Consider the following 19000-nt stretch of genomic DNA (forward strand, 5'->3'; position numbering starts at 1 on the left):
AAGAAAAGTCAGGAAGAGTCCGAGAAAGAGAAGAAAGACGTGTGCGACCATAATCGTCGGGAATTGAACCCGCAACTTCTCGATTGGAAATCGACTGCACACACACACACACACACACACACACACACACACACACACGCGCGCGCGCGCGCACACGCACGCACGCACGCACGCGCGCCCACACACACACACACACCAATTTCACTGCGCATGAAGATGTGCTAAGACTGGGGGGGGGGGGGCTACCCAATTGTACATCATATGATATGCTCTCAATGCAGTGCTGCCAACCTTCCCTATTTTTCCGTATCTGTATGGAAATTTACTCCTTTTTTCCGCAGTACGTAAATTGACCGAAATTGTACGGAAAACTGAGAAGTATGGATCTGCGGACTATGAACCAGTTTTACACATGACAACGCACTTTACCTATGCATGTATATGTATGCAGAGCATATAAAAGGCTGCGAAGTACACGTTAAAACATTGTTCCATTCGACTCAGCACCCCGACGACTACAACTAAACGGGTGAAAATTTGATTTTAGCCTTTTTCCCCCTTTAACCCTCTAAGTGCCACGGCTGCCGAAATGAGCCCTGTGTACTTCTAGTTTACAGTGCCACGGGCGACGTAGAGAGTCCGACACACTTCTGTGTGGGAATGCCAAGGCTCTATGAAGAGCCCGACGGAGGGGTATTTTTGGACGTGTCCTACAGTACCAGAGGTCTGTAGCTCCGTCCCACGCTTTTGACCTGGCGTTATCCGTGGGTAGAGGTATCAGTTCAATAGAAAAAACCGAGTGTTCGTATCTATAAAAAGCGAGAAACGCTCGTTCAAAACTCAAACACTTTCGAGTGACAATGGCGACTCAAGGCGAGAGGTAGAGATGACACAGGAGGAAGTTGACGGTGAAATCCACAGAATCTTTGACGGTGAGTCTGATGAGTCTGAGTTTGAAGGCTTCGATGTCGGCAGTAGCGAAGATGACGATAGCGACCTTCAAGGAAGCGACGAAGACGACGAAGAACAACCGCGAGTGTGGAACTGGCGGACCGTCACGGCTGACAACGACACCGCGGATGCGAGTGCATGGCTGCCGGGAGTAACTCGCCAACGTGGGCCAACGGCACAGGCCGATGAAAACATCTCGCCGGCAGACTGTTTCGCTATGATGTTCACGGATGAAGCCGTGGACATAGCCGTCACGCAAACAAATCTGTATGCGCAGCGAAAACTGGAAGCCCTCGGCGCTCACTTTCCAAGCTCCCGGATGCGCAAGTGGCATGACATCTCGTCACGCGAGATGAAAGTGTTTTTCGTACTCTTGCTCGCCATGAGCATCGTGGAGCAACCAGCGCTGGCAGACCATTGGACGACGGACTGGCTCTACCAGACACCCGGCTTTGCCAAGGTTATGTCCAGGAATCGTTTCCAACTGATCCTGTCGTGCCTTCATTTCGTGGATAACACAACCATCGAGTATGACGAGCACGGCAGGTATCGAGACCCTCTCGCCAAGATTCGTAAATTCCTGGACATAATCGTCAAGCGCTTCAGACTGTCCTACTACCCTAAGAGGGATGTGTCTGTGGATGAGCAAATGATTGCGTACAAGGGTCGCCTATCATTCAAACAATATATGCCGGCCAAACCGACCAAGTGAGGCGTGAAAGCATTCGTCCTTGCGGAGCCGGGTACGGGATACATATACGAGTGGACTCTGTACACCGGCAAGGATATGGCCGAGGGCCGAGACGTAGCCATGGCCGACACATCGAAGGGCAGTCGATAGTGGCGAAATTGGTTCGACACCTCGGCCAAGGGCACGTAGTGTACATGGACAATTATTATTCGTCACCTACCTTATTTCAGTGGCTGTCGTCGCGCCGTGGAATGGGAGCTGTCGGCACAGTGAGAGTCAATCGGAAAGGGCTTCCACCAGCATGTAAGGACAAGGAAAAGAAGGGCACGCCGCCGAGATTCTGGAGAGATGAAACAGTTCTCACATGCTCCTGGCCGGACAAGAAGCAAGTGACAGTTCTCTCGACGATTCACTCTTGTGAAGTTGTCGATGTAGATATTCGCGACCGGCGTGCGCCTCAAGGAGTTTGGTCCGTGAAAAAGCCATCATGCATCGCCAGCTACAACAGTTTGATGGGCGGCGTGGACGAGGCGGATCAGATGCTGAGCTACTACGCATTCCCGCATCGTCACCGCCGTTGGTACCTGATCCTTTTCCATCAGCTGCTGGAAATTTCGGTGCACAATGCGAAAATAATCTACAACGCAATGACAGGCAAAGACCTTGACGGAAAGGAATTCCACAAGGCGCTCATCGCTTCCCTGTTCACTGAAACACAGTGGCCGATTGGTGAACCACGTCGCAGATCTGTACCAGCAACTACTGACGATGTGGACACAGCTCGGCTAACTGAGCGACACTTTTGTACGCAGCTAGCTGTTGAAGGGAAGCGAGACTGCGTTGTGTCCAGCAGACGACCGGACCACCGGAAGCAAACTAACTTAGCTGGCAGTGCGTGCAGTGCGTACGCATGATGTGTCCCGGTGAATGCTTCCAGCGCTTTCACACCCTGCACGACTACAGAGTACGGTATGCGGACTAGTGCATAACCTTGCGCTACTGCTGTGAAATTTAGCAACTATCTCCATACCACAAGCAGTTGTTGCTACGTTGTACCGCTGCTGCAAACTAAGTTTGTATGTGCGCATTTCCGTCTTGCTGACTTATTTTCACTTTGACACTGCTGCATTCATTGGCATTACTATTTTTCTGCATGCTGAGCTCTGAAACATGTTGCTGATGATATTCTGAACATATCATGTATACATTATCTTTGAGTAGTAGCAATATATCACCATCACTTGCCGTCCTGAAGTTTATAACTGTAAAATAGCACAATTGCAGAAATCTGCGTGGCACTGAGGGAAGGGTGAGAACCAGCTGACCGTCGCATTCAGAAAGTACTCCTGCTCAGCTGATCGTGGCACTTGACAGGAAAATTTTGTCAACCACTTATGGCACTTAAAGGGTTAACAGTTGGTAGTACGCAAAAACTCTGGAAAATACGGAAATTCAGCCGTCCGAGTACGCAAATCAGACCAATCAGGTTGGCAGCACTGTCAATGTGACCTAGGTACAGTCAGATCTCGCTTATCCGGTCCTCGTTTATCCGGTCCTCGCTTATCCGGTCCTCGCTTATCCGGATCCCTCGCCATCTGGAAGAAACAATCTGGTTACATATTTACAGCATACGTGATGCATCCAACATAAACGGTGTTCGGTTATCCGGTTCCCTCGCCTATCCAGATATTGTTTTGGAAAACGGATGTGTGCGGTTAAGCGAGGTCTGACTGTATGTGTGCATCTGTAAACTGACGATATTTCCATCCTGTATTTAAATAGCAGCTTGCACATTGCAAGCAACCGGTGTTGCCTTATCCCCAAACAATATTGCCAAAATCCACTAAGTGTTAAACTAACATCACCAAGGTCCCTACCACTAACTCGTCCTGATTGTAAGCTGCCTCCGTATGTACGTGTCGGTTGGTTTTGCAGACTCTTCAATCAGGAGCAGATTGCTACGATCAGGGCAGTGTCATTCAAGGATGTCCTGGTGCGCATCATGCGCGCCTCTTGGTTCAACAGCTCCATGTTGACACGCAACCCGTTCAGGTACGACGGCCAAGAAGACGAGGACTTTCCTCTTTTCAGAACACATGGCTGCGAACCGCACATTGAGTACAATGTCCCTAACCTTGCCCAGCACATGGAGCCTTGCTCACCCATGAAGACATTCGACTATTTCCAAGGCAGCGAGGGCCCGTTCATCGGTAGCTTTGTCTCTCTGGGCCTCTACCTGCTTCTCAACGTTGTCATCCTATTCGTTGCTGTGAGGGTAGTCAAGCAGCGGGCCATCAAGGCGAGAGCCTCTAACGCGTCCGACGGCGGTGCTGACGTGTGGCTGAAGGCCGGTGTTATCTCCACGTCAGGCGGTGTACCCATGGTGGCTGATGAGCTGAAGGTGAGTGTGGCCGTGCAGGCAGTGCGCAGGCAGTGCCGATGTAAGCATGTGTGCTGCATCCCACCACCACCACTCCATACGCCACACACGCCACATGACCTGCATCCAATACCCTACACCCCACAGGACCATGAATATGCAGTGCGCAGGCAGTGCAGATGTAAGCATGTGTGCTGCATCCCACCTGACCCCATACCCCATACCCCGCACACGCCACATGACCTACATCCAACGTCCCACACACCACAGGACCATGAATATGCGGTGCAGAGGCAGTGCAGATGTAAGCATGCCGCGTGCTGCATCCCATCTGACCCCATACCCCGCACACGCCACATGACCTACATCCAACGCCCCACCGGACCATGGATATAGGCAGCGCAGATGTAAGCACTTGTGCTGCACCCCCCCCCCCCCCCACCACCACCACCACCCCATACCCACATGACTTGCATCCCACACCCCACACTCCACACCCCACAGGATCATGGATATAGGCAGTGAGTGATGGTACTATTGCTGTTTTTGCTTGGTATGACATGCTCCCAGGACAAAAGTAGTAGTGACTGGCCCTTGGACAACAATGGAGTGCAGTAGTGAATATATTTTAGGAGAGCCGTTAAAAAAATGTTTAATTCCGGCTGGCACAGTAGCTACGTGCTATTCCTGCCTCCAGTGTCAAGGACAGATGGAACCTGTTGTTGCAATCACAACGCCCATAGCTCTAAGATCATACGTGTAAAGCACTATTACTGCTTGCTCTATTTCAGTAGGTGTATGCATGATGCTATGGACATCCGATGTCTATTGTTCCGTGTGCTGGTGTGAACACGCGCGCGCGTGTGTGTGTGTGTGTGTGTGTGTGTGTGTGTGTGTGTGTGTGTGTGTGTGTGTGTGTGCGTGTGTGTGTGCGTGTGTGCGCGCGCGTGTGTGTGTGTGTGTGTGTGTGTGTGTGTGTGTGTGTGTGTGTGTGTGTGTGTGTGTGTGTGTGTGTGTGTGTGTGTGTGTGCGTGTGTGTGTGCGTGTGTGCGCGCGTGTGTGTGTGTGTGTGTGTGTGTGTGTGTGTGTGTGTGTGTGTGTGTGTGTGTGTGTGTGTGTGTGTGTGTCTTGACTCGCCATGCCCGATTCTGCTCGTGACTTGAACACTGTTGGTTCCTTCGGGACCTGCTATCATCTCCGGCTGGGCATATTGTATTGTGTTGTATTGTATTGTATTGTATGTGTGTGTGAGTGTGTTTCTGTGTGTCTGCGTCTGCACGTGTGTGTGCGTGTGTCTGCATGTGTGTGTATGTGTGTCACACTGGTCTCATTCATCTCTTCAGGTGAATCCGGCCCGCAAGGTGGTGGTGGCACCGTCGGTCAGTAAGAAGCAGCTCAAGGTCTACGACGCCGTGTCCGGAGCCGTGGTGCGCAGCATCGACCTGGCGCACATCAAGCACTGCGACATGCTGCTGACCCCGCAGAACAAGGTGCTCACGGATGGCGTCATCCTGCTGCGCTTTGCCAACCTCTACGACCTGGTGCTGCGCTTCGCCGGCTCGCCCGAGCCGTTCTCCAACGCCATGAACGACTTCTTGAACCACATTGGCGTCACGACGAGCCGCCGCTACCTGGCCGAGAACGCCATCCTTGCCGACGTATTCACCAAGGAGGATCGCCAGAAGCTGGTGGAGGAGTTCTTCCGTATCCTGTTCCGCGAGTCTCTCGCCGAAGAGGGCCAGCCAAGAGAGAAGACCAACTTCATCGGAATCCGCCGGCGCACCACGAAGCGCAGGAAGCAAGTAAGTTCCCAGCGATAGCTTTCGGTGGTCGAGCAGGACAGTGTACGCAGCCCTGCAGCAGCCATATCACTGCGAGCCAGTATACTGCCATATCACTGCGAGCCAGTATACTGCCATATCACTGCGAGCCAGTATACTGCCATATCACTGCAGTGAGGCCGCAGTATACTGTTCATTACAATGCATGCAATGCATGCTGCATGTACTAGAGCAGTATACTGTTCATTACAATGCATGCTGCATGTACTAGAGCAGTATACTGTTCAGGCTGCATGGAGCAACATTGCTGGTCGGCACACACTTGGCTTTAACTAACTTCAGGTGGATTTCACTTCATGCTTCACACACACATGCACAGAAGCACTGCCCAGTCAACAGTGTGCACTCATTCTAGATTGTTCTGATGATCGACAAGAAGGAAATACTCAGGTGTAAAATGTTCACTAACTTATAACAGGGCCGTGACGCCGGGATTCCTGCTGGTCCAGCCGAATGAGATACTTGACGGGAAATGAACACGACTGACGAAAATCCCGTTTTGCACGAATAGGGTGGGTCAACTGCACGAATTGGGTGGGTCAATTTGGAAAAATGTGGCCAGACTAGCCGCATGGTTTACGAACACCGTGAATAATGCACACACAAATGGAAAAACAAAAAATGGTTATGATAAACTATGCCACACCCCATTGTGTTCCTTTGCCCAGTAGAGAAATAGAAAGCTTTTTAGACCAAGTCAAGCAGGTTCATTTTTGATCGATCCAGTTCTCCCACCTCCATATTTGAGGACGACCCTAGCAGTTCTTTCACTTCCTCTCCTATTTCTTGTTTGTGCTTCTCGTTGCAACACAGATTCTTAGCCTCGAGCTGACCAAGGCTGAGTTTGCGGAGGCCATGAGCATGAAACCTGACACGCTGTTTGTAGAGCAGGTCTTCAAGCTGGTGGACGATGACCACAGCGGCACTGTTTCCTTCCAGGAGTTCCTCAAGTTCTTGATCCTCTTTACCAAGGGCACGGCCGACAACAAACTGGAGCTGATGTTCAACATCTACGACATCGACGGCAGCGGCACTCTGGAACGCGAGGAGTTCACCGAAATGCTGGGCCATCTCATTGAGCAGGCCAATGAGCAAGTGGATTCGGGCAATCTGAAAACAGTCGTGGACAGCATGATGGCGTCGGCCGGCCTGGCCGATCAGCGTACCATCGACATCCATCAGTTCAAGAGATTGTTTGGCGAGTACCGCTCGGAGCTGGACGACGCTGCCGTCCAGGTGCGCGGCAAGACTGCACGCAAGTCCAACGCCCAGGCCCTCTCCGTAGGCCAACTGCAAGCCCTGGACTCGATCAAGGGCGGCAACGGAGCCTCCAGTGAGCCATCCCAACTGGAAGAGGAAGCGCCAGCGCCGCAGGCAGGCCGTTATTGCTCCGTCAGACGACGCAAGATCGACGTTGCCACTGCCGCTTACGAGAACGAGCAAGACAACTCAGCCTCGTCTGATCTCCACATCGAGCCACTGCCTGTTGAAGCTGAAATTGGAGACAACGCTCAGCTTAGCACTCAGGCCGATAACATTCTGAGAATCCAGCGCTTCTGGGAGAACTACCGCCTGCATATCTTTTGGTTTACTCTCTATCAGCTTGTGGTCGGCGCCATCTTTGTCGAGAGAGCTTATTGTGAGTGATAGGAGCTGCGAATTGTAGGATAGTCTTCTAACTTGGGACATTGAAAAAAGTTATTCACTTTGGAAGGTGTTATGCTCAAGTGAGATAGCCTTGTACACCTAGTACACCTAGCCTTACCATACCTTACCATCCCATCCACACACTGCATTATCATACCATCCACACACTGCCTTACCATACCATCCACACACTGCCTTACCATCCCATCGACACACTGCATTACCATACCATCCACACACTGCCTTGCCATCCCATGCATACACTGCCTTGCCATACCATCCACACACTGCATTACCATACCATCCACACACTGCCTTACCATACCATCCACACACTGCCTTACCATACCATCCACACACTGCCTTGCCATCCCATGCATACACTGCCTTGCCATACCATCCACACACTGCCTTGCCATACCATGCACACACTGCCTTGCCATACCATCCACACACTGCCTTGCCATCACATCCACACACTGCCTTACCATCCCATCCACACATTGCCTTGCCATCCCATCCACACATTGCCTTGCCATACCATGCACACACCGCCTTACCATCCCATGCATACACTGCCTTGCCATCCCATGCATACACTGCCTTGCCATACCATGCACACACTGCCTTGCCATCACATCCACACACTGCCTTGCCATCACATCCACACACTGCCTTGCCATACCATCCACACACTGCCTTACCATCCCATGCATACACTGCCTTGCCATACCATGCACGCACTGCCTTACCATACCATGCACACACTGCCTTACCATACCATCCACACACTGCCTCCACACATTGCCTTGCCATACCATTCATACACTGCCTTACCATCCCATGCACACACTGCCTTACCATCCCATCCACACATAGCCTTGCCATACCATGCACACACTGCCTTACCATCCCATGCATACACTGCCTTGCCATACCATGCACACACTGCCTTGCCATCACATCCACACACTGCCTTGCCATCACATCCACACACTGCCTTGCCATACCATCCACACACTGCCTTACCATCCCATGCATACACTGCCTTGCCATACCATGCACGCACTGCCTTACCATACCATGCACACACTGCCTTACCATACCATCCACACACTGCCTCCACACATTGCCTTGCCATACCATTCATACACTGCCTTACCATCCCATGCACACACTGCCTTACCATCCCATGCATACACTGCCTTGCCATCCCATGCACACACTGCCTTGCCATACCATCCACACACTGCCTTGCCATTCCATGCACACACTGCCTTGCCATCCCATGCACACACTGCCTTGCCATCCCATGCACACACTGTATTACCATCCAATGCACACACTGCCTTGCCGTCACATCCACACACTGCCTTACCATACCATCCATACACTGCCTTACCATCCCATGCACACACTGCCTTACCATCCCATCCACACACTGCCTTGCCATCCCATGCACACACTGCCTTGCCACCCCATGCACACACTGCATTACCATACCATCCACACATTGCCTTACCTTCCCATGCATACACTGCCTTGCCATCCCATGCATACACTGCCTTGCCATACCATGCATACACTGCCTTGCCATCCCATGCATACACTGCCTTGCCATACCATGCAAACACTGCCTTACCGTACCATTCACACACTGCCTTACCACCCCCTGTGCACCGCCTTACACATGATTTTACAATCTGAATGGCAGTGGCAGACATGGCTGGGGACATGAAAGAATGTGTGTGTGTGCTTCTGCTAATAGTAGTAAATCAAAACAACTGTGACGCACGAGAGGAAAGCATATCAATACAGTTCGGTGTCTACTGAGGTGGATTGCGGCTGTACCACTTTTCATACATGCGTGGCCGCTGACCATAGTGTAGATCATTTCTTTTATTGTCGTTTCACACATGCGCTGCTGCTCTCTGTAGACTATTCCGTGGAGAGAGAGCACGTTGGCCTGCGTCGTATTGCCGGCTATGGTGTGACGGTAACTCGTGGTGCCGCGTCCGCCATGATGTTCACCTACTCATCTCTGCTGGTCACCATGAGCCGCAACATCATCACGCGACTCCGCGAGACCTTCCTCAACAAGTTCATCCCGTTCGACTTTGCCCATACTATGCATAAGGTATGGCTCTGCTGTGTTTGCATGGCTCTGCTGTGTTTGCATGGCTCTGCTTGATGAAACACACTGTGATGTGTTCCATCGCGCCTGATCTCCCTACGTTACTGCATCTCTTCAGCATGGTGAATGCTTTTTTCCGACTCTCACAGGCGGCGGCCTATTCTATGTTGGAGTCTCTTTTGTGAACATTAATATGTTGTGCTCTTTTTGTAGCTACTGACCTACATGCAGGGCAAGTGTCCAGGCTGGGACACCGACATGAGGTGCATCGCTTACTCCTGACCTATGGCCGGTTCTCAAAAACTGAGTCACACATTGATATGGCTCCTTCTTTGCAACACACTGCTTTCAACTCCTTCTTTGCAACACACTGCGGCTTTCAAGTTTCTGATAATTGCTTTGTGCGAGAAACTCTGAGTATTAAAACACCCTTTTATTCAAAAGAAAAATGGATCAAGGAACTACAAGTTACGCTATACTGTCCACTAACACCACCAGTTACTAAACAATCAGCAGCTCATGCGATAACACAAGTTGCACGACACTGACCGACGGTACTCACGTTCTACAGTCCATTTTTCTTTTGTATAAATTAATCCTTGGCTCTCCATCTGAGTCCATTCCTAAATTAATCCTTGGCTCTCCATCTGAGTCGATTCCTAAACTCTTTTTCATCCTCTTACTCTTGTTGGTTCTTTCTTTGTGTTGTTTTGCCTGTTTTCATGTTCACGATACAGTTGATTGCTTACACGGCCCTGATCTACACGATAGTGCACTGTATTGGTCATGCCATCAACTTCTACCACATCAGCACCCAGACCGCCAATGATCTCACCTGCCTGTTCCGCGAGTACTACCACTTATCGGACGAGCTGCCCAAGTTCCAGTTCTGGCTGTTCAACACTCTGACTGGTGAGCATGCTCGTATGCTTTGGGTGTGTTGTATGGGCATGGTCGCGTGTGTGTGTGTGTATATGCGTGTGTGTGCACGCGCATGTGTGTGTGTGTGGGGGGGGGGGTGCTTCATCATAAGCGTTTCTGCTTCCCAGTGCAGGCAGCATGTTGCAATGCAAAGATCATGGTTAATTTGATTGCCACACACAGCCATGTGGTGTTTCAGCAGATAGGCAAGCTAGAGAGTTCAATGTCTATTGCACAAAGTCACCGGAAATGTCTCCATACAGCTAGCTCGTATTTTCTGGTTTCCCCCAGGTTCGTCTGACTGAGCACTGATATTATTCCATGGTCCTCGCATACATGACGTCTACTGTTGTTTTTTGTCTCTTCTGAATGTGTTCAGGTGTGACTGGTTACCTGTTGGTGTTGGTGTGCGTCACTCTCTACATCTTCGCCATGCCATACGCACGCCGCTATCTCTTCCGCACGTTCTGGATCACGCATCACCTGTACATAGTGATGTACATCCTGCTCATCCTTCACGGCAGCGGTCGTCTTGTGCAGCCGCCGCTCTTCCAGTGGTTCTTCATCGTGCCAGCGTCCGTCTTTGCCATCGACAAACTCATCAGCTACAGCCGCAAGAAGGTAGGATTTACCGGGCAAATCTGCTAGGGTAGCAAGCTCACGCTTACTCTTTCCCTGCTCTGACACTCCTGTCATCTTTGAGCTGAGGTGTGAAAAGCTCATGGAAGGCACCTGCTAACCTTTTAGGGGAAGCTGGCTGGTTAGTTAACTACAGCGTGTGTGTCTTGTGCCTTTGTGAAGACAACTTGAACAGCAACATGCACTCGATAATTATTATTTTTTGCTTTCACGATGTAACTCCTCTTGCGTGTGATGTGTTGTTATGCTTGCCCCAACACACACAGGTGGAAATTGTCGTGTACAAGGCCGAGAAGCTGCCCAGTGGTGTGACTCACCTGCAGTTCAAGAAGCCAAGCAACTTTGACTACCTGTCTGGCCAGTGGGTTCGAATCGCCTGCCTGAGCCTCAACGAGAGCGAGTACCATCCGTTCACGCTCACCTCGGCGCCTGGCGAGCCCACCCTCGACCTGCACATCCGCGCCGTCGGCCCCTGGACTCAAAACCTGCGCACGGTCTACGACCCGGAGAACCCCAAGAACCGCGACGCTCACGGCGCTCTGTCATTCCCCCGCCTTTACCTTGACGGTCCGTTTGGAGAGGGTCATCAAGATTGGTTCAAGTATGAGATCGCTGTGCTTGTCGGCGGCGGTATTGGTGTCACACCATTCGCCTCCATCCTCAAGGATGTTGTTCACAAGCAGGCTAACAACACTAGATTCGCAGCCAAGAAGGTGAGTTGGGGAAATGCTAGCGTAGCGTGCAGAAAGTGGTCTTGGTGGGAGCGTACCGGTCACGGAGCCATTGCAATAGCATCAAAACAGCTCCGAGGGGCTGTCGTGAAAGATGTGCACACATGAATTACTTCAATGGACTTTTTTTATTATAAGCAAACTGCAGTGGGTGATAACGTAGCTTGTTGTCAGTGCTGTGTTGTGTCCGATGCGTCTTGTGGCACCACCACTAAGTTAGTCCTTCCCTTGGTCCCACTGGATGTTTCTTTGCCTGACACTCTAGTGTCTGTACGCCTCCTTGTTTCCTTTGAACAGGTTTACTTCCTGTGGGTCACGCGTACGCAGAAGCAGTTTGAGTGGATGACGGACATCATCCGCCAGGTCGAGGAGCAGGACAAGAAGCAGCTCACCGACATCCACATCTTCATCACCCAGTTCTACCAGAAGTTTGACTTGCGTACGATTATGCTGGTGAGTTGGGAATGCACCTGGCGGCACGCACGCATGCAGCATGCCACCTAACCTTCCCTTCGCCTTTGCTGGCATGAGAACCAGCCGGGACCAACACTGTGACCTGGGTTGCTGGTGCCATTATGATCTCTGTACATCATTGCATCACTGGGTGACGGCTTGGAGACGAGTTCCCATCAGCAAATTCAATACATGCATAGGATCTTGGTCGAAGTGTTTTAAATTCGTGCAAGTATTTGATTGGAGAACACTGGGCAAACCAGTTACCTTGTTGACGTGCCCGGAGACATTATCTAAATACGTAATAAATAAATAGAATGACTGCCCAGCGCAAATCCCCATGCTGGCCCTGTGTCACCTGTGTCACCGGTACTGCTGCTGCTGCTGAAGAAACATGCACTACCAGTACTAGTAGCGGGAATGGAAGCTCATAGCATATTCTATCTATTTGTTTGTGCCCCTGTTCACTCAGTACATCTGTGAGCGCCACTTCCAGAAGGTATCCAACCGCTCTCTCTTCAGCGGTCTGCGCTCGGTCACTCACTTCGGACGGCCGCAATTCAACAGCTTCTTCGAAGGTCTTCAGGATCTTCATAACTCTGTTGGCCAGATTGGTGTCTTCTCCTGCGGACCGCCACCGATGACACGGTCTGTGGAGGAGGGCTGTCAACACTGCAACCAGATCGAAGGCCCGATCTTCATTCACCACTCCGAAAACTTCTAAGTGTCCCCACTTCACGCTTGCTTTGCAAATGCCCGCAAAATGCCCACAGTCTTCTCTCTCTCCCTGTTTCTCTCTCTCTCTCTCTCTCTCTCTCTCTCTCTCTCTCTCTCTCTTCATTCCTGATATTCTTTTCCCGGGACTCTGTTCCTTGCCTTTAGTCCTCTGGTTCCTAGGTGCTTCATTGAACACCAACCCAACCTTTCTATCTCCAAGACTGTGTTCTTCTGGCCTCATTTTTTTGTTTGCAGCATGCACTCAAACTGCATTCTAAGAATAGAATTTGACATGATCTGGGTACAGCAGTTGGTTATCTGCCATAGAATCAAATGTAACTCCTGCACACACAACCCTGCAATAAGTCATACAGTGATACAAGTAATAACAATGGAGATGGGACCGTACTTGCATTCATCCCCTTCCCCCTGCTCTTCTGTTGCTGCTAGTCAACTGTGTGCTGTGCCTCTAGCCAGCTGTGCGTAACCGTGTAAGCTCTCTTAACTGGAGGTCACCACTCAGCCAGGTGCAGGTGCCCTCTCTAACTCGAAGGCAATCTTTTCCGATCAGTAACCCCAGCATGTAGGAGACCTTTACCCACATACTGCATATCCTTGCCGGTCTTGGCGTCCATGCTCCTTGCTCTGATTTTGCGTATTCCTTTCTGTTATGGCTGATCATGCTGCTGCCAATGTTACCCAGTTTCTTTTAGAGCACTAATGCACTACCGAGCAAATTGATACACTGTCCGTACTAATAATGATACACTGTCATCATGGTCATGATAATTGGTGATTGGTGATTGAACTCACAGAACTTGATAGCCAGCGGGTTATGTTGTACATGCATGGAGCGTGGGCCGCGTGACCATGGTATAAGTCCAGGCGAACGTGCACGACGTCGTGTATGTGTGTGTGTGTGTTTGTGCGTGTGTGTGCATGTGTGTATGTGTGTGCGTGTGTGTACGTGTGTGTGTGTGTCCATCATATGGTGCAGTGGTATGTGTAGCGATTTCCAATCAGAGGTTGCGGATTTGATTCCCGACGATTATGTTCACACACGTGTTTCTTCTCTTTCTCAGACTCCTCCTGACTTTTCTTTCATTCTCCTGGATTGTTACCAACAGTCAGTGTATGCCGGAGTATGTGGTGTAAGGCCACACGTTTTTATTTCTATGTTTCTCGTCACCCGCACGCATACGATTCAGGAGTCTGGAAGAAAAAAAGAAGAAAAAAACTGTGCTGCACTGACTGTGCATGTGGGGACCAGCACACTCATGCACATGTACATAATGTGGCCTGGCCTGCGCGAAACATGATGCGAGGTCGCCATTTTTTGTGCACAATCTAGCTGCACATGCACAGATTGTGACAGAAGCTCCTACCACATACTAGTTGCTAACTATGGATGCTATTTTGCATGGTGTATTGGTGGATTAGTGTGAACAAAGGTCTAATAAACTTTTTTTATTTTTCGGTCAAATTTTATTTTTTTCCGCCTCTCGCATACGTTTTCAGATTTTCAGGTGACGAGAAACATAGAAATAAAAACGTGTGGCCTAATGTGTTTGCGGGAAAAAAAAACATTTAAAAAAAAGACCAACACGTAGGGATTCGCAGGCCAGAAAAAGCCACTTCATGGCTGTGTGGTGTAGACCAGGCTGAATAGTGACGGCCAATTCTTCAGCCTTGCAAGCTGTTGAATCACGGGTGCAATCCCAGCAGAAGTTGCTATGGCTTCTGCCATAGCATCGCTATCATCGCCTCTGCATGGCGATGGGCGTCAAAAGGTCAAGGTGTGTGTGTGTGTGCGCGCGCGCGCGTGTGTGCTCGTGCGTGCATACTAGGGCTGAAAGGAATATTCGAATTATTCGAATATTCGAAATGTGCAGACCGGAAAAAGAATATTCTTCGTTAAAGTAGAATAAGAATATTCGTAAATGTACAGAAACTCGCCTTTTTGGTACCGATCAGGCTTATTTCGTGCAAAATACGAGTAGACTTGCCACCTTTAATGTGTTATCATTAGCAAGACAAATGATGACAATGCCACTTTCACACATCTCTCTTGTAATCGGGGTACACACCAGTCAATGGTCTATGGTTACCATGGATACAACAAGGTATCCATGGATATTGTATGGTTAAGAATATTCGGAATATTCTTCGTTTCATATGTATTCGGAAAAGGAATATTCGTTCGCTTCATTGAGCATTCGTTTCAGCCCTAGTGCATACATGTGTGCGTGTGTGTATATGTACATGCCCTTGTGCGCACACACACACACACACACACACACACACACACACACACACACACACACACACACGTACCTAAATTGCATAATATAGATATCTCATCTTCTAGAACACCTCGCTTAGTCATTATGTTAATGTTACGCAATGCTCACTTCGTCTACGTGTATAGCAATGATGATCTAGGTTTGCCTTCTCCACTATTCTAGAACTTGTAGAAGGATGATTTCGTAATCACTGCAATGGCTTACTAACCTTACTTTCCTACCGCCGCCTGCTTTGCTATACATACTTTGCTTGCCTATAAAAGCTGCTGTCTTTTCTGCCACCATGAGATTAGCTCAGATTAGATTGGAGCTGAGATCGGAGAGATCCGATAGAGATCCGAGAGAGAGAGCAAGTTCACTTTCACTTTGATATAAGATAACCTCCAGGCCGTGCCGGAGTAAGTTCTGATACGTTACTGTGGTTGACTGACTGTGGGTAGTAGCCTCCTAGCCTCGCCGACGCACGTTACATTGGTGGCAGCGGTGGGATTGCCTTAGATCACGCACGTTACATTGGTGCCAGCGGTGGGATACGTTACATTGGTGCCAGCGGTGGGATACGTTACATTGATGGCAGCGGTGGTTCAATTTGATAATTGCTAGATTCGAACCCACCTAGTATCTGTACTGCAATGATGGCAGCCGCGCTACAGAATTGATGGCAGCGGTAAATTGTTTTATTGGTGGAACCAGTACCAGTATGGCCCAACCTGATGCGTCAGTCGCCGCTACTCCTTCGCCCGCCATGTCTCCCCCTAGCCTGAAACGATGACGGACAGCGTCTCTACCGATCAAGCTCCATGTCCAATGTAAGCTGATTCCAGGTATGGCATTCTCTTTCCTGTCTTCCTTCAGTCTTTCTATTCTCTTCAGTCTTCCTTTATGCGAGTGAGTGAATCCAGTTTAGTCCGGTAGGCGTCCGATCATGGTGAGCCACGGTCTACCTAGCTAACCTGGGACAATGTGTGTGAGAATGCCCTTGTGTACTCAGTTTGGCTTGGAACTGCGATTTGGCTGGCAGGTTGTGCCAGGGTTGTGCAGCAAGTAAACTGTGGTTTTTCGGTCCTGTTTGGAGGACAATATTCCCTTTTTGACCCCGTGAGATGGTGAGAACCTGGTGTGCTTCTATTTTTTGATTTATTATCAGTTCAGTTCTTCTGTCTACTCTAAAAAAACGTTATCATTTCCGATATTATTTGCCATATTCCGGTTGACGCTCTACAAGTAATACGCTATCTACTATGACGTTCACACCGCCTCCTATGATCTGCTGCTGAGCTCGAGCAACTACTACTACTACTAGTGTCATTTGTCACCCTTTCGTCCGAATATCAAGCACTCTGTTCAAGATTCAAGAATACATGTACGTGAATGCAAGTTAGTTGTCCAGTCCACCTACTGACGGTGCCTTCTAGTGAGTACTGTTCATCATACATCATCGAACTCTCTGTCAAATCACGAGGGCGTGATTTAGTGTAGGAAGGGAGGGTGTAGTATCCCTGCTTTACAGTTTACGCATGACTAGTACTTTGCATGACTCTTATAATAATTATTACTCTTGTTACTACTTTCGGACAAGTCCTACATCATGTACCTCACATATGATTTGATTACATCAGGAGTACCGCGCTTCTAGAAGATCATAGATCTTCCATGCATGCTGCTGTCATCACTTCTAGTATCACTTCCTTTTAGTTACTAGTTGGTACAGTCATGACTCATGTACACATGTATGTCATGTTGTTCCGGACTATTCCAGACTTTCCACGTCATATGCCCGATGAGTAATGTTGCTGACTAAATTGCATAATATAGATATCTCATCTTCTAGAACACCTCGCTTAGTCATTATGTTAATGTTACGCAATGCTCACTTCGTCTACGTGTATAGCAATGATGATCTAGGTTTGCCTTCTCCACTATTCTAGAACTTGTAGAAGGATGATTTCGTAATCACTGCAATGGCTTACTAACCTTACTTTCCTACCGCCGCCTGCTTTGCTATACATACTTTGCTTGCCTATAAAAGCTGCTGTCTTTTCTGCCACCATGAGATTAGCTCAGATTAGATTGGAGCTGAGATCGGAGAGATCCGATAGAGATCCGAGAGAGAGAGCAAGTTCACTTTCACTTTGATATAAGATAACCTCCAGGCCGTGCCGGAGTAAGTTCTGATACGTTACTGTGGTTGACTGACTGTGGGTAGTAGCCTCCTAGCCTCGCCGACGCACGTTACATCATTAGCAAGACAAATGATGACAATGCCACTTTCACACATCTCTCTTGTAATCGGGGTACACACCAGTCAATGGTCTATGGTTACCATGGATACAACAAGGTATCCATGGATATTGTATGGTTAAGAATATTCGGAATATTCTTCGTTTCATATGTATTCGGAAAAGGAATATTCGTTCGCTTCATTGAGCATTCGTTTCAGCCCTAGTGCATACATGTGTGCGTGTGTGTATATGTACATGCCCTTGTGCGCACACACACACACACACACACACACACACACACACACACACACACACACACGTACAAGGGAGGTTTGGTTTGCAATATTTACAGTACATGTACTAGGGGTGAACAGAAAAAGAAAAGAAAAAGAGAGCAGAAAGGAAGGAAGGTGTAAACTGAGACAGGAAAAAACTACATGTACATGTACGTGTAGGTGCAGCCGCGTTTTTGATTTTATTGATTTGTGCCTGAGCCAACATTCCAGTCATAACAATGACCGTGTAAACTTGTTTTTTTTTACTCCTTCAGCTTCTTTATCATTCTACCTAACGCTAACGACGTCTCCTTGACTGGGGGGGGGGGGGGAGGGGGTCATTCTTTTTATGGACACCAGTTGCAGCATACATGGGCCACGGGCATTGCGAATGTGCCCTGTATGTCTACTACTACGTCATGTAGATGTACATGTAGATCTTCATGTACATGATTACTATTATAATAGTAATCATGTACATGTAGATAGAGTATTATGCCTGTATTATCTAGTGGCTGTGTAGGTCTACTCTACCATGGTCTACCAAGTCTACTGCCGGTAAACAACTAAACAGGTAAAAGAGCGGTAGCTCTACATGTATCTGAGGAGTGTACATAGTCATTCTATGTGTCAGCTATTGTACTAAAAGAGAACTGCATGGGCTTGTGGAGTTTGGAAGTCCGTGGCGCAGTTACTGAGTACAAGGACCAGAATGATCATGATTGTGACACTGACAGTCTTGGACTGTGATTTCATACCAGGACTCTGCTAATTGGCTGTTGCCTGTCGACGCGTCACGGAGACACCAGATATGCAGATGCAGACCGTGACCACCGTCACACTCCCCCAACCCTCCCCCAAAGGCACGGCTTCTCCGCGGTTTGACTTTGAGACTCTGAGCTCAGCCGATGCCGGCAAATGTCTAAATACAGCTACCGCCGGTATCAAGGGCATTATGGAGTATGGACAGACTCATACCATGGTCATACCGTACCGGTGCTGGAAAGGCTTACAATGACTATGTTACTGTATGTACATGTAGATGCCAAGATTGGAATGAAAAGTAGTAGTGTCGGCATTCTCCATTCACTCAGA

The 19000-nt window shown here is 49.1% G+C and overlaps 1 protein-coding gene across 1 annotated transcript in view; it reads left to right on the forward strand.

Moving 5' to 3' along the window:
* Positions 1–13927, forward strand: part of LOC135804884 (dual oxidase 1-like) — a 33999-nt gene extending 20072 nt beyond the window's left edge. The window contains exons 12-20 of the mRNA XM_065318854.1: positions 3578–4043; positions 5366–5824; positions 6677–7502; positions 9448–9647; positions 10382–10556; positions 10945–11186; positions 11471–11917; positions 12233–12388; positions 12861–13927. Of these exons, the coding sequence (XP_065174926.1) occupies positions 3578–4043; positions 5366–5824; positions 6677–7502; positions 9448–9647; positions 10382–10556; positions 10945–11186; positions 11471–11917; positions 12233–12388; positions 12861–13112 (3223 nt within the window). The 3' untranslated portion in view covers positions 13113–13927. The remainder of the gene's footprint in view (positions 1–3577; positions 4044–5365; positions 5825–6676; positions 7503–9447; positions 9648–10381; positions 10557–10944; positions 11187–11470; positions 11918–12232; positions 12389–12860) is intronic.
* Positions 13928–19000: the final 5073 nt, after the last annotated feature.

This window comes from Sycon ciliatum, chromosome 1 (genome assembly GCF_964019385.1).
Source record: "Sycon ciliatum chromosome 1, ocSycCili1.1, whole genome shotgun sequence".
Classification (NCBI taxonomy): Eukaryota; Metazoa; Porifera; class Calcarea; order Leucosolenida; family Sycettidae; genus Sycon; species Sycon ciliatum.